Genomic DNA, 13,556 nt, shown 5'->3' with positions numbered 1-13,556 from the left:
ATGTACGGTATGTATTAATGGAGATCATATGATGGCAACAGAGCTCCATATGAATTGTGCTCAAGCAATACACAGAAAGCAAAAACTATGCCTTGTTACAGAATAATCTGATTATAAATTATGAAAAGAAATTCTTGAAAGTTACTGAGAATCAATTTCGATTGAAAAGAAAAAGGGTTTAAAAGCGTTCAGATCGGTTGCTTTAAGGTATATTCACCATATAATGGTGTACAACAAATTCTGAACGTTTGCATCGGTCTTTGAAGACATTGTGTGTTTTCATGGTACATTGTACACAGAGACGGTGAACAGAGTAGATGGCGACTTGGGTTTGGACAATAACTCACTAAGTGGTTTGATTAAGCAATGAAAAGACATGCTATGTATAGATAATCAAATAAATGGCAAGGAAAAAAAAATCTATCATTATTTCTTAAGGGTCTTACAAAACACAACTACATCGAGGCTCACATTAATTGGTCATTTGCTAGTCTTTGCATTTCCATCAACGGTAGTCAATTCAGATTTAAACTCTAATTTCCACTCTAAACCGGTCTTGTTTTCTCTTCTCAAAATTTCTCGTTTTCAAAATCAATATCCATCTGCAGAGAGACAGGGCAATCGCAGACAGCCTGCAAACAAGTCCCATTTCCTGTGTGTCCTTGCTAATGAAGATAGATCTGGTTATTATAAATCTCTGACCCATTTCTAATGATATATTTTTTATTTCCTATATTATTAACAAGGACAAACCTTCACATAGAGAAACAGCCTCATGTTTTTTTTTTTCATTTTACTCCCACACTTGTTGATAGAACCCAGAATGGACTTTGTGTCCTTCAAGACGCATTCTATAAAAGATCCAAGATTGTGTGTTTCTGCTCGGCTGGGTCTCCTAAACTCAGAGCCGCGGATATTTATCTCAGAAATGTTGAATTTTTCAGATGACCCCAATGTTCATTTCACGGTCTTTGGTTGAGGAAATTATTAAACAAACTTTTTATTGTTGTAAATGAAACAGATTACAGTCTAACTGAATTTGTTATCATAGTAACTACGTCAGGTGCATCAGGGCTGCAATTATCCATAATTTGAAAACTGGAATCTGTGTATTATCCTGTGACTCCCCCCCCCCCAACAGAACTCCACTCTCAAAAGATCCACTGTTTGGTAAGATTTGTAGCCTTGGTGACTCAGATCGTGTACTCTACAATCACGGCGCGATGCTTTTTGCAAAGTACCCATCGACACAAAGCAAATTAAATTGCAATCGCCCAGGTGTAATAACTGCATTAACTGACAGGGAGGATGCCAGAAAAGAGATAAACCAAATAATACTCATAAATAACTTGAAAAAAGCTGGAGGCAGACATCAAACAATATAAGATCCACACTGGAAACGTGCTATCTTGCCTGATTTAAACTATAAGTAAAAAGTATAGACAAAATAAAAAGGCAAATATGCCCCCCACCCCCTTCCCATGGGTATCATCATAGGTTTTAACTATGGAAATATACAGATTAAGAAAACACACAAGAAGTTTAGCTTTTTACGTGCCAATGAAAAGCAAAAAGAGCATATTCTTATACTTTAGTATTTAGCATAAGAGTGAAATAACCATTGTGTTGGAATTTACTATGTAACCGTACAATGTGAATGTGATTTGGGATCTTAATGATCCAAAAACTGACTTTAACAAAGTACTTTTTTCTTTGTAAACGTTATTTAAATATTTTTTGTAAAATAAAATGAATAAAAACGGTAAAATGGTTCATACCGTGAATAACAAAATGTGTGTTTTACCTTGCATTAATTACATTACATTGTGAATTTCCTTCACAACGGTGACAGCCAATGAGTCATGAAATACGGGACAAAGTCCCACACCCACAATGCAACACTTCAGCACGCTCTTCCGTCTCTAGCCCCTCCCCTAGAATCTGTAGTTCTACCCATGGCCAAGCAGAGGAGGAGGAACATTTTGTTTCTCATCCTTGGATGGTAAGAGCCCTAGACTTGTGACATAATAGATCTTATACTCAAGGTTTGAAGGACACAAGGCCAACTAAGATCATAGGAGGGATTGTGATGGTGACCACACAGGATTAACTGCCCAGAACACCTTTCAAATAAAAGAAGCGTCAACACATGCAAAACATCAAAATAACAACATTTGGAAAATGTATGCAAGGATGGCCAAGTACTTTCTGTTCAGATTTAGTTTGTATATGCCTGATGGTAAAAGGACTATGATATAGTCATTAGCCAGGCACGAGCCTTTTGGATCATAAACATGGACCAATTGGTAAGAGTTATGGACCCAAACAGGTCAAAATACTCCCCAAGCAAAGAAGCACTCTAATGTGCCTAGTGGCCTTAGCATAATACATGATGAGAGCATGCAAAATAAATTATTTAACAATCTTTTCTTGTCGGATGATCGGCAAAAGGAGGGACGAACAATGATAATTAACATTAGTGACCACATTTGTGTGTATGTGTGTGTGTGTCTCTGTGTGTATGTGTGTCTGTATGTATGTGTGTCTGTGTCTCTATGTGTATGTGTGTCTGTATGTATGTTTCTACATGTCTGTGTGTCTGTATATGTGTGTGTGTGTTTCTGTGTGTATGTATGTGTGTCTGTGCGTATGTGTGTGTATGTATGTGTGTCTCTGTGTGTGTGTATGTATGTGTGTGTTTTTCTGTGTGTATGTATGTGTGTCTGTATGTGTGTGTTTGTGTTCCTGTGTGTATGTGTGTCTGTCTGTATGTTTCTACATGTATGTGTGCGTCTATGTGTGTGTCTGCAGCGGGGCCCAGGGCAATTTTCGCACCGGGGCCCTGTGGTTTCTAGTAACACCTCTGACTAATGGAGAAAGTTTATATCCAGAAGGCGTTTATATTATTCTTAAACGCCATGCATTTGTTTTCTCTCCAGATCGAGCGGTATGATTTCACTTGTTAAACACTACCTATACTTTGCTCTTTGGTCCATTGAGTCTGTTTGGATTCCACTAAGAGTGTCTCTTGTCCTTGATTCCCCCGCTGCTCCTAATCAGTCAACCTGTCCTGAAAATGGAAGGTGTATGATGCTTTGTTTACCTCTGAAGACACAGCAGCAATGAAGAGATAGCCTCTTACATTATTGAACCAGCTGAGGAAGCAGATTATAATCAACATCAAACCTTCGGCTTCGGTTTTAACTTGGAGACAGTTTCTAGTTCATCTAAGGTTAAAAGACGGCAAAATCAGCCATAGCATAGGTAAATTTTAGAATTCTACTTTGCTGGTTTAAAGGGATACTACAAGTGCCAGGAATACAAAGCTGTATTCCTAGCACTATAACTCCTTTTGCCTTTTCCCTCCCTCGTGCCCCTCACCGCGGTAAATAAAGGGTTAAAATTGCTTTATTTACTTTCCTGATCTTAGTGCCAATGTCCCTCGGCGCTGAGCCGTAACTCCGCCTCCTCCTCTGCCCGCAATGAGCAAAAATCTGACGCCGGGTGTCCTTATGCAGAGCATGAGGACGTCCAATGTCAGACACCAGACCAGATACCGGATGCAGGATGCGCCTTGAGTAGCTGGTAGACAGCCACTGAGGCAGACTTAGTGCTGCAATGTATACACTAAGTGCAATAGGGACACTGCACCCAGACCACTTCAAGAGGAAACAACGGCAGTTCTCCAGCTTCTAGCATTCACGGAAATTAAATCAGGTTCAATGTGGGAGGGCTGGAGTGGGGCGTGCACTAACCAATGATTAGCGGAGACTGATAAGGGAACGGATCAACCCTCAGCGCAAGTGGTCTGCGTTAACAGGTGTATATATTAAGGATTTAGCAACAGGTATCACAATCCATTACAGTCCTGGTGTCAGGAATCTTACCTTATGTGGCGTCCGGTATGCAGAGATATACGCTCACCCTTGTAAATAAACACAGACCAAGAGGACCAGGTAAGAAACTTCCTGGCCGGTGAGTCTGTGGGTTACTTGTCTGGCCGTCTGGAGGTCACAGTGCGAACCGTGACACCAGGCACAACCAGGGCACACAATGCATGAGAGGACAAGAAAGAGAAACATTGTATCTTTCTCTCGTCCATTCTATACTGACTGCCAGGTGCAAAGAGCAGAGCTTATAACAATGGTTGACAGGGAGCTAAGATGGAGGCGGCTCTCTCTATACTGACTGCCAGGTGTGAAGGACAGAGCTTATAACAATGACTGACAGGGAGCTAAAATGGCGGCACCCAATTCCAGGCTAGAGGTACATATAGCAGTGTGGATTTCTAGATTTAAGTCTTTAATTGTATATAATATTTTTTTTTTTCAGATTTCACAAACACATAATTGTTAAAGGACCACTATAGTGCCAGGAAAACATACTCGTTTTCCTGGCACTATAGTGCCCTGAGGGTGCCCCCACCCTCAGGGACCCCCTCCTGCCAGGCTCTGGAGAGAGGAAAGGGTTAAAACTTACCTTTCTCCAGCGCCGGGCGGGGAGCTCTTCTCCTCCGATCCTCCTCCTCTCCTCCCATTTGGCTGAATGCGCACGCGCGGCAAGAGCTGCGCGCGCATTCAGCCGGTCTCATAGGAAAGCATTATCAATGCTTTCCTATGGACGCTTGCGTGCTCTCACTGTGATTTTCACAGTGAGAATCACGCAAGCGCCTCTAGCGGCTGTCAGTGAGACAGCCACTAGAGGATTTGGAGGCTGGATTAACCCATTTATAAACATAGCTAAATGGGTTAACCCTAGCTGGACCTGGCACCCAGACCACTTCATTAAGCTGAAGTGGTCTGGGTGCCTAGAGTGGTCCTTTAAATATAGCGGGATAAGTAAAGATGTGAAGGTTTCCCTTTAAACAAAATGACTGTAAAGCTCTGCTTATTGAAATGAACTTGTCCTATTTCCACAGAGTTGATATTTCTGGTACATACGCTCACCCACATATGCAAAACAGCCAATATGATACAATGTTTTCCTAGATTAGCATAAATTCTTTAGGAGCATCTGTCAGTTTTCTGCAGCTAATAAATGCCTTATCAGGCCCCCTAATTTATTGTCGTTAACAAGAACAAATCTACATCAGTGTTGACTGCTGTAATTGGCTAAATGTGCCAAGCCCCAGGGGCTGCGTTCGATTAGATACCATTAACTCATTAGGCAGCGGCCAATCAGCGATCCTCCTTCTCTGTGCTATGGAGATGCTGTTACTGTAACTAGATGGAGATGTACATTAGCTGAGATTGTATCCATGTGATAAGAACAGTAATTAGGCAATGTACTTGCTTCAATTAATGTGCGTGCATGCCAGCTGTGTGTTAGTGTTACATTGGGGCACGGTAATATGTTCCATTGAACTAACACACTCAATGTACAAGGCCATGAGCGCTGAACGGATTCCTGACACTTCATTACAGACTGGAACTAGGGACTAATTTGGAAATTAGAAAGATTGGTATTTTGCACAGGATGTCTTAAAGTATCACTTCTCCGGAGTTTACGCCATCGGATAAAATATTTAGAAATCACCGTCAACTTGTGTTAATATTTTCTCTTTTTTTTTTTTAGACAAGATGCTCTTTAAAATTTATAGTTTAAATTATAAATGTATTTTTTTTACATTCATCTTAAAGATTTAGCGAATTACTTCATAATCCAGTTCAGACAAGGCGAAGCGAGTACAAGCATTACAAATGAAGACCTACCAATCGATTGCTTAACTTTTCCCCTCCTTCCTTTTCTACTCTTTCCTTGCTCTTTCATTTAAGAGTATATCGAAGACACGGATGCCGTATAGGAAAAGGGTGGGGGGCCGCACACACCCACCACCATGAAAATGCTTCTAGTAGGCAACCATACATGATGGAACTATGACTATTTGAGAGAGGAAATAACCTGGCTATCGGTGTCTCCTGCGTTCACAGAGCCTCCCTAACTATACTCTACATCTACAAAATCAGACAACTTATTAACAAACTGAGTTGTACAAAATTTTTTAAAATTATGTACAGTGTGGGGCGGGACCAGCAAGCCGACACGAACAGACGCCATCTTAATCAGCTCCCAAACTCTGCGGATAAAATCCACAAATATCAGCCTTTACATGACCCATCCAACATCGCCACATACACGATCGGAGTCAGCACAACAAACTGCAGATGCCTTTTTTTCAGCCACAAAGGCTGCAGAAACGGAGACGCAAGATCGGGGCCTACTATACCCCAACGATCCAGGGCCTCGAGGACCTGCTGAGCGGATACCCGGTGGAACACACAGACACCTCCTACTCCCCGGACCCATCCAACGCTCAGGCTCACATACCAGCTATGGGACGCCGGTCACAAAAGACACAAGGTACGGCCGGGGGCAGGGATATAGGGACTTTACTTCAAAAGCCCGCCCAGCCTAAACCCACACCCGCGGCATTTATGCCAGAGGTAACCCTGACATCTACCTCACCCCAACAACGGCCAGAATCACCTGGGCTCCTTCAAGCACCCAAAACAAACCAGCAAGGGACTGCATCCCCAGGGCAGCACCAACCACCGCAGCTGGATATGACACACACCCAGGCACAACAAGGCCCAGATTTACAGGGACCCACATGGGCAACACAGCCTGAAAGGGAACCCAATCCACCTCAACCCATGCCTGATATACCAGGGCACTCACAAGCACCGCTGCAACCGCTAATGGAGTCCCCAGATGACTCTGCACCAACCACCAAATGCGACTTACAGCTCCTATTAGCAGACATCCACAAACTCCTAGCGGCTGACACAGCCCTCCTCAAGACCGAACTGCGCACGGTCACTGAAAGGGTGAGAGCCACGCAGGCAGAAGTGGTGACAGTACACGTTCAACTAAACACAATGGAAGACTCCATTAAACAAATCCAGCAACAACAAACGTACCTGTCATTCAAAGTGTCCAGCATGGAAGATCGACAACGCCGCTCTCACCTTAAAATCAGAGGCATCCCCGCGGAAATAACGGCCGAAGAGCTACCGCAATACACCAGATGCCTCCTAGCTACAATCCTCCCACACACAGCGGTCAAGAAAATGACCATAGATGGGGTGTACCGCCTGCCTACCCCTCCCCACCTAAAGTCCCCAACAGCCAGAGACGTCATTCTGAGATGCACCACAGTGCAAGACAAACTACATATAATGGCCGGGCTGAAAGGCAAGACACCACTGCTGTGTAACGAAAATATACCCCAACACGCAGGATTCAACTCAACAGAAGACAACACAGAGGGGAGATACGTCTACCGGACCTTAGAATGGTCGGACTCGACGTATATCAGAGGAGTACAGAGTCAGGAGCGATCCGAGGTCAAGGGCACAAAGAGACAGCGTAAACTAGGACTAGCCGGGGTCTGGTACACAGTAAACAGCAAGCCGGCAAACAGAACAGATAAGGATAAAGAGATAACGTAGTCAGAAACAAAGCCATGGTCAAGTACGAAGGAACACAACTGAACACAACAAGCGCTAAAGGGAACTGTAACAGAAACCACGATAGGGCAAGGAACTAAGGGAAAAAGGTGAGTATATATACCTTAACATCTATTTTGATTGGCCCCTGTCACATCCATGCCCCCAAAAGGTAAGTGTATGGGGAGTGTGGCATGACAGGGACCAATGGGAGGCCTTTGCCAATTTAGGCTCCCACTGTCCCTTTAAGAGCGCGCCCGAGACCCGCGGCGCGTTCTTGGAGTCAGGCGGGACACGTGACCGCTTCTCGCGGTCACTGCCCGCCTTCCTGTTGCAGCCGTCGGATGAGCCGCGCGCGGCTCGTGCAGCAGCAGGACCGCGCGCTGCTTGAACAGAGGACCCCGGCCGGCCCATAGAAAGGGTAAGTACCGCTACATGCTGTTCGAGAACTCATCCCTAACATTGTTTCAGGACTTATCGAAAGCCACCATAATGTGGCGCAAATCCTATGGACCACTCACTACAAACTCCGAGCAGCAGGAATCGCATACAAGTGGGGCGCTAACGGGACACTGGAGGTAACCCGAGATGGCACCACCCATGTCCTGACCTCTGTGGAGGACGCACCTACCCTCCTAACCACCCTGAGACTACACAACCTGGCACAAGACCCCGGGAATGCCGCCCAGCTGGAACCAGGACCCAGCGGATCACAATACCCTGTACCGTGACTGATGTGCACAGATACCGCAGGCTGGGTCAAAGTGACTGCTATACACAATATATTTCAAGTTTTTATCGAGACTTTACCTAGGTTTTATTTTCTTTTCTTGACTTGTTATCCCACGGTATAAATACCTAAACACTAAGGACCACCGACGCACTGACCCTGGTAGAGGATACATAAGCTCCAAAACAAGGAGAGACAACACAATACACAACCAACCACAGGGCGACTAAAAATCTACCCCCCCCCCCACCGCAGCCCCCTCGGTTAGGGGTAACCACCCCAACAAGCCACAAACAACTAACAGCTCACCTCCACTAACGCAGCCAGACAACAACATCCGGCACAACACAGGGAGCCTAGCCATGACACATGGAACTGACACAAACCCGCAGCCCCACAACTCGAGTAAAAACTGAAACCCCACATAGAGAACCACCACCACCAGACTCATACTTGACGGGACCTGCTACACTACACCATGCCCCCCCAAAAATAAAAATAATTATGTACAGTGTGGAGGTAAAACTTCACTCATAAGATACCTATCTGTTCATTACCTCCCTTTGCTCCTTATAAGGACCGGGTGCTGCGACACCCCGGAATTTTCAAGCTTGTATAGGTGTAACTGTTTTTTTATGTCTGTCCTTTACTGTATTGTTATGCTATGAAAAAACGAAAATAAAGAATATATATAAAAAAAGTTACAGAGCACAAGTAGCCAGGGTATGATGAGATTTGCAGTCCGCAGTAGAGGTAAGATGGCTAAGCCTGCTACAGCAATCCAACTCTACAAAATAACATTGAGTAAGTCCAAGGATTTTAAAGTGTGCTGTGATTATTTTAGAATGGTACTTATTATGGGTCTATGTATTGGTTGTTATACACTGATCAACCACAACATTAAAAGCAATTTGGAGGCCTAGACAACTCCTTCAACTCTTTGCCATGTGCCTAAAACCATTCCTGAACAAGGTTTGCAGTGTGGCAGGGTTCACTACCATCAGGGAACATGAATGCCATGAAGAGGTGTACATGGTCTGCAACAATCTCTAGGTAGGTGGTACATCCACATGAATGCCAGGACCCAAGATTACCCAGCAGAACATTGCCCAGAGCATAACAATGCCTCCACCGGTCTGCCTTCTTCCTATAGTGCATCCTGCTGCCATCTCTTCCCCAGGTAAATGATGCACCCCCCCCCCCCCCCCCCGCTCCGACCATCTATCTGATCTAAAAGAAAATGAGATTCATCAGACCATTGGCTCCATTGTCCAGTTCAGACGCTCAAGTCCCCTTCGAAGACGCTTTTGGTGGTGGACAGGGGTCATCATGGGCACTCTGACCAGTCTGCGATTACGCAGTAAACAGGGATACCCTGTCTATTCAGACATCTTTATATCATGGCAGACAGGCTAAGCTTCGTCCAGCACATGCACCAATGAGCCTTGGGCGCCTATGACTGACGTCAGTTCACCAGTTGTCTTTCCTTGCACCAGTTTTGGTAGGAACGAAACATTACATACTGGGAATACCCCACAAGACTTGTCGTTTTGGAGATGCTCCGAACCAGTTGTCTAGCCATCACTATTTGGCTCTTGTCAATGCCACTCAGATCTTTTCTCTTGCCCATTTTTCCTGCTTCCAACACATGTAATTCAATAACGGACTATTCACTTGCTGCCCAACATACCCCACCCCTTGCCAGGTGCCATTGTAACAATATAATCCATTGTATTCATTAAACTTGTTGTGGCTGGTCAATGTATGTATTAAAGAGCTGAGGAATAAGTTGGCACTATATAAATGTCAATAATAATAAGTCTAACGTGTATTTTATTATTTTACTAGTTTAACTTTTGCTGCTAAGACGTAGTCTCTTGTCATCTTGAGCTAAACTTTGTAAAAACTTGATAACCGTTGATTAAAATAAATCCCTTTTTAGATGCCTACATTTCCTCTAGGTCTTCAACATACTGTAAAGAATGAGGAGAGCTGAAAAATCTAGTGGCTGCCAAAAGGTCTAGCTTGGACTATTCCAGATTTAGATTAATACTCACGTAAGTGCCAGTCCGAGGTAGTTGGCAGTGCTTCCCCAGTACATTGGGTTTTCTGTTATGTTAAAAGGGAAACCGGTAACCTTTTCGTCCATCAAGATGCCAAAATAATCGCCTGGAAAGAGATGACAAACGCAATTTAAGCAATCAGTCAATGAAATTCCAACAGACTGGTTAAAGTGATGTCAGATTAGCTTACTGTATAGCCGAGTCTTTTCATGGGACGTCCAAAAGAGTACTGATACATAAATTAAAGTAACGGTAGTCTCGCACACAAAGTATTTATTCCACCACTAAAGCAATGACTAATAGAATCTCTACTGTAAAAACCATGACAATCTATTTTTTTTTGTTTGTTTTTAGAAACTGTTCTGAACAATTTAATTGCACATCTTATAAACTGACACGATGAACAATATAAAATCCATTAAACGAGATATGACACTTGGCATGGATGAAACTTCATCGATGGTGTTTATTAAAATAAAATGTGCAAATAAATAATTATTGGAGCAGAAGAGAGAGGAATAAAACAACAGGAGAAAGAATAACTCACTTAAAGAACGAGCACGTCCAGCATTTTCAATACTATGTTTACTTATTTTACAAATCTGTTTTTGTTGGGTATGAAAAATGAAATTGAACGTAGAAATTCACCCGGACATATTTACCGCTATCCTGTGCCTCTGCCTTGGCTCAAGGTGCGCAGGAAGCACAGGAGTTAACAATGGAATTTGTCTGCTGGTTTCTAAGTCGCCCATTTTTTCACATTTTACAGCATTTTTCAAAGAATTTCAGAATTCTCCGACACTGTTCCCATTTCTCTTTCTCCAGCGCAAAGTGTGCCTTGCCAGTGCCAAGACTCAGCTGGATGGAGACGTCACTTGATCAATTTTTAAGATAGTTTGAAAACACAGTTTATAAATTAGAAAATGCGTTCATCCCACACAATTTCCCTACTTGCCAATTAGTCATATTTAATTGTCTTCTGATATGAAAATATTCAGACCTTGTTTAGAGTAAGATCATACTTGTGCTGAACGCTGAGACGTGACTAACTAATTGTTCACATATTGTCATATATTTATGTGTCTTACAGAACTTGAATCGTGTCAATGTATTCACAAGAACCCATTACTCAAATAACACATGTATAAAAGACTCACAATGGAAAATCCCAAAGCTTGTGGAAGTTTTCACTCAATATCATTAATGTTGATGTTAAGCTGCTCACTAAAATGTTAGCGCTACGATTAAGACTGCTTCTACACCAGGCGGGGTCTGTCCCTGCTAGAGAAGCTAAAGATTACACCACATAGACCTTTGTTATAGACCTTTGTCAGCACCCGCCGGATGATATGATTTGATTTGTCATGAAACGTTGGACATTCTTGTACTATTTTAAATTTGAATCTTTAATAAAAAAAAAAAATTGAAAGAAAAAAGATTCACGATGATGTGTATTGTCAGTCTGCAGCCAATAGAAAACATTATCTCTGTATTGTTGCTCTCCTATTGGCTGCACAGAGTTCCAATACAGACACAGAGATACGAAGGTACAGACCCTTCTCATTAACAATGTAAACAAGCAAAACTTTAACGAGGACTTGAGAATAAAATCAGTCTTAAAATAAACAGCTTGACATCTATACACTGAATGCTCCTTCAAAGAATAATCCTTAAACCAAGTGAAAAACTCAATTCAGAAAACCACGCTGACCTTTTCGAAAATAAAATACCTACCAAAGAACACGACGCTATATGATAATAACATAATGATAAACATTTTTTGTACCTATTTAACGTCGAACCAGTGTTATGTTAAAATGGATGCATGCAATTAACTCAAGCTGCTCTGTATATAGCGTGAATGTGTGTTCTTTGACCACATAACTGGATACATATATAGCATATTGAGTTAAATGGTAATGAGGATGTCAGCAGGCTGGCTTTTAATGAAATCCGTGAACTAGCCTCTATTTTATGGCATTCACAGCGTGACATGCGTTAGCAACCGGATAAATGTTACACTCCCCTAATGCCTCATGGATATTTATACACGCAATGTAAGAAAAGTGATGTAATTTCACACGCAAATCTCCCCAGTCTACAGTCCGCTGAGTGTCGATGGGTCAAAGAAGTAATCACAGTTAGATCTAACACTCTTGAGATAGCGCTTTTATTTGATTTTTTTTCTAGTGTATAAAAGTCCATTATCGCCCAAAGTAACGGGAAGCTCTCTGAGTTAGAAATTCTCTTTGATCTTGTGTACAGTCTGGCATAACCCAAAGTAACGACAAACTCATTGAATTAAAGCTTTTCTATAATCTACTGCTGTGATTCTCAAACTAGTCCTCATGGCTCACCAACAATGCAGGATTTATGTATTCCCCTGTTTTATTCCATTGGAGATGCTGACAAAATATGGACGGTTCTTGAGAACTGATTTGGGAAACACTGATCTATTGTATAGACTACCATAACCTATAGTGTTGTGAATTTTAACCTAACTTTAGCATTACTCCAAGCACCATGACCACGTTAGTGATTTGAAGTGGTAGTGGTGCCTGGAGTCTGTATGTGCAGTAATTTGCTATATAATGCTCTGCACCTCTAACAGCATAATCGGGGAAGCATTGATTCCAGGAATTCCAGGCTGCCTAATGTCAGTTCTGTGCATGTTTCCGGTCTGATGTTCAAACAGCGTGCCCTCCGCCCCCTTCGTGCCGCGCATGTCTTCCCCACAGCCTTCCCTACCCCTCAAGCGAAAAAAACAACCCTCAAACCCAAGGAAGCGCAGACAAAGATCTAACAGTTGCTTGTTTTTTTTTTTAAGAGTTTGCTTATTAAGACGGGTATTTGTCTAATATGATGTTTTTAGTTAGTACTGTGTCTCTTTCTTTGTACTGTGGTATTTGTATTAAGGAAATATGTTATTTTTTAAAAAATCATATCTATGTATTTTTTTGTACTATTTGAATTTTGTGCTATATTTTCATATGCTGTAGATGTTTTTAAATATTGTAATTAACTCTGTACATTAGATAGGTGGTTATAGAAGGATACAATTGGTTTTGGATGTTGGCTTAATAGGACAGCCCTTGTAGATGTAAAAACAAATAATGTATCTTTATAATATCTGCTGAGGTAGTAGGATGATATCCCTTTAAGAATTATACCTCCGTTTTTAACCATAGCGAACAGAGAAATTTGGCCTACAATTTGAAATTTGATTTTTTTTGCATTCTACAGATATTCGCACTTAACATGGCTATTAACTCAAGTTAGAATTAAAGTAAAATTCTACTTTAAGCCCAGAGTAGT

General features: G+C 42.2%; 1 protein-coding gene across 1 annotated transcript in view; it reads right to left on the bottom strand.

The window, feature by feature from the left end:
- Nucleotides 1-13,556, bottom strand: part of PEMT (phosphatidylethanolamine N-methyltransferase) — a 440,725-nt gene that overhangs the window by 339,282 nt on the left and 87,887 nt on the right. Inside the window, exon 5 of the mRNA XM_063430686.1 lies at nucleotides 10,236-10,347. Within this exon, the coding sequence (XP_063286756.1) occupies nucleotides 10,236-10,347 (112 nt within the window). The remainder of the gene's footprint in view (nucleotides 1-10,235; nucleotides 10,348-13,556) is intronic.

Source organism: Pelobates fuscus, chromosome 8, assembly GCF_036172605.1.
Source record: "Pelobates fuscus isolate aPelFus1 chromosome 8, aPelFus1.pri, whole genome shotgun sequence".
Lineage (NCBI taxonomy): Eukaryota > Metazoa > Chordata > Amphibia > Anura > Pelobatidae > Pelobates > Pelobates fuscus.
This window is presented reverse-complemented; position numbering and strand designations above follow the sequence as displayed.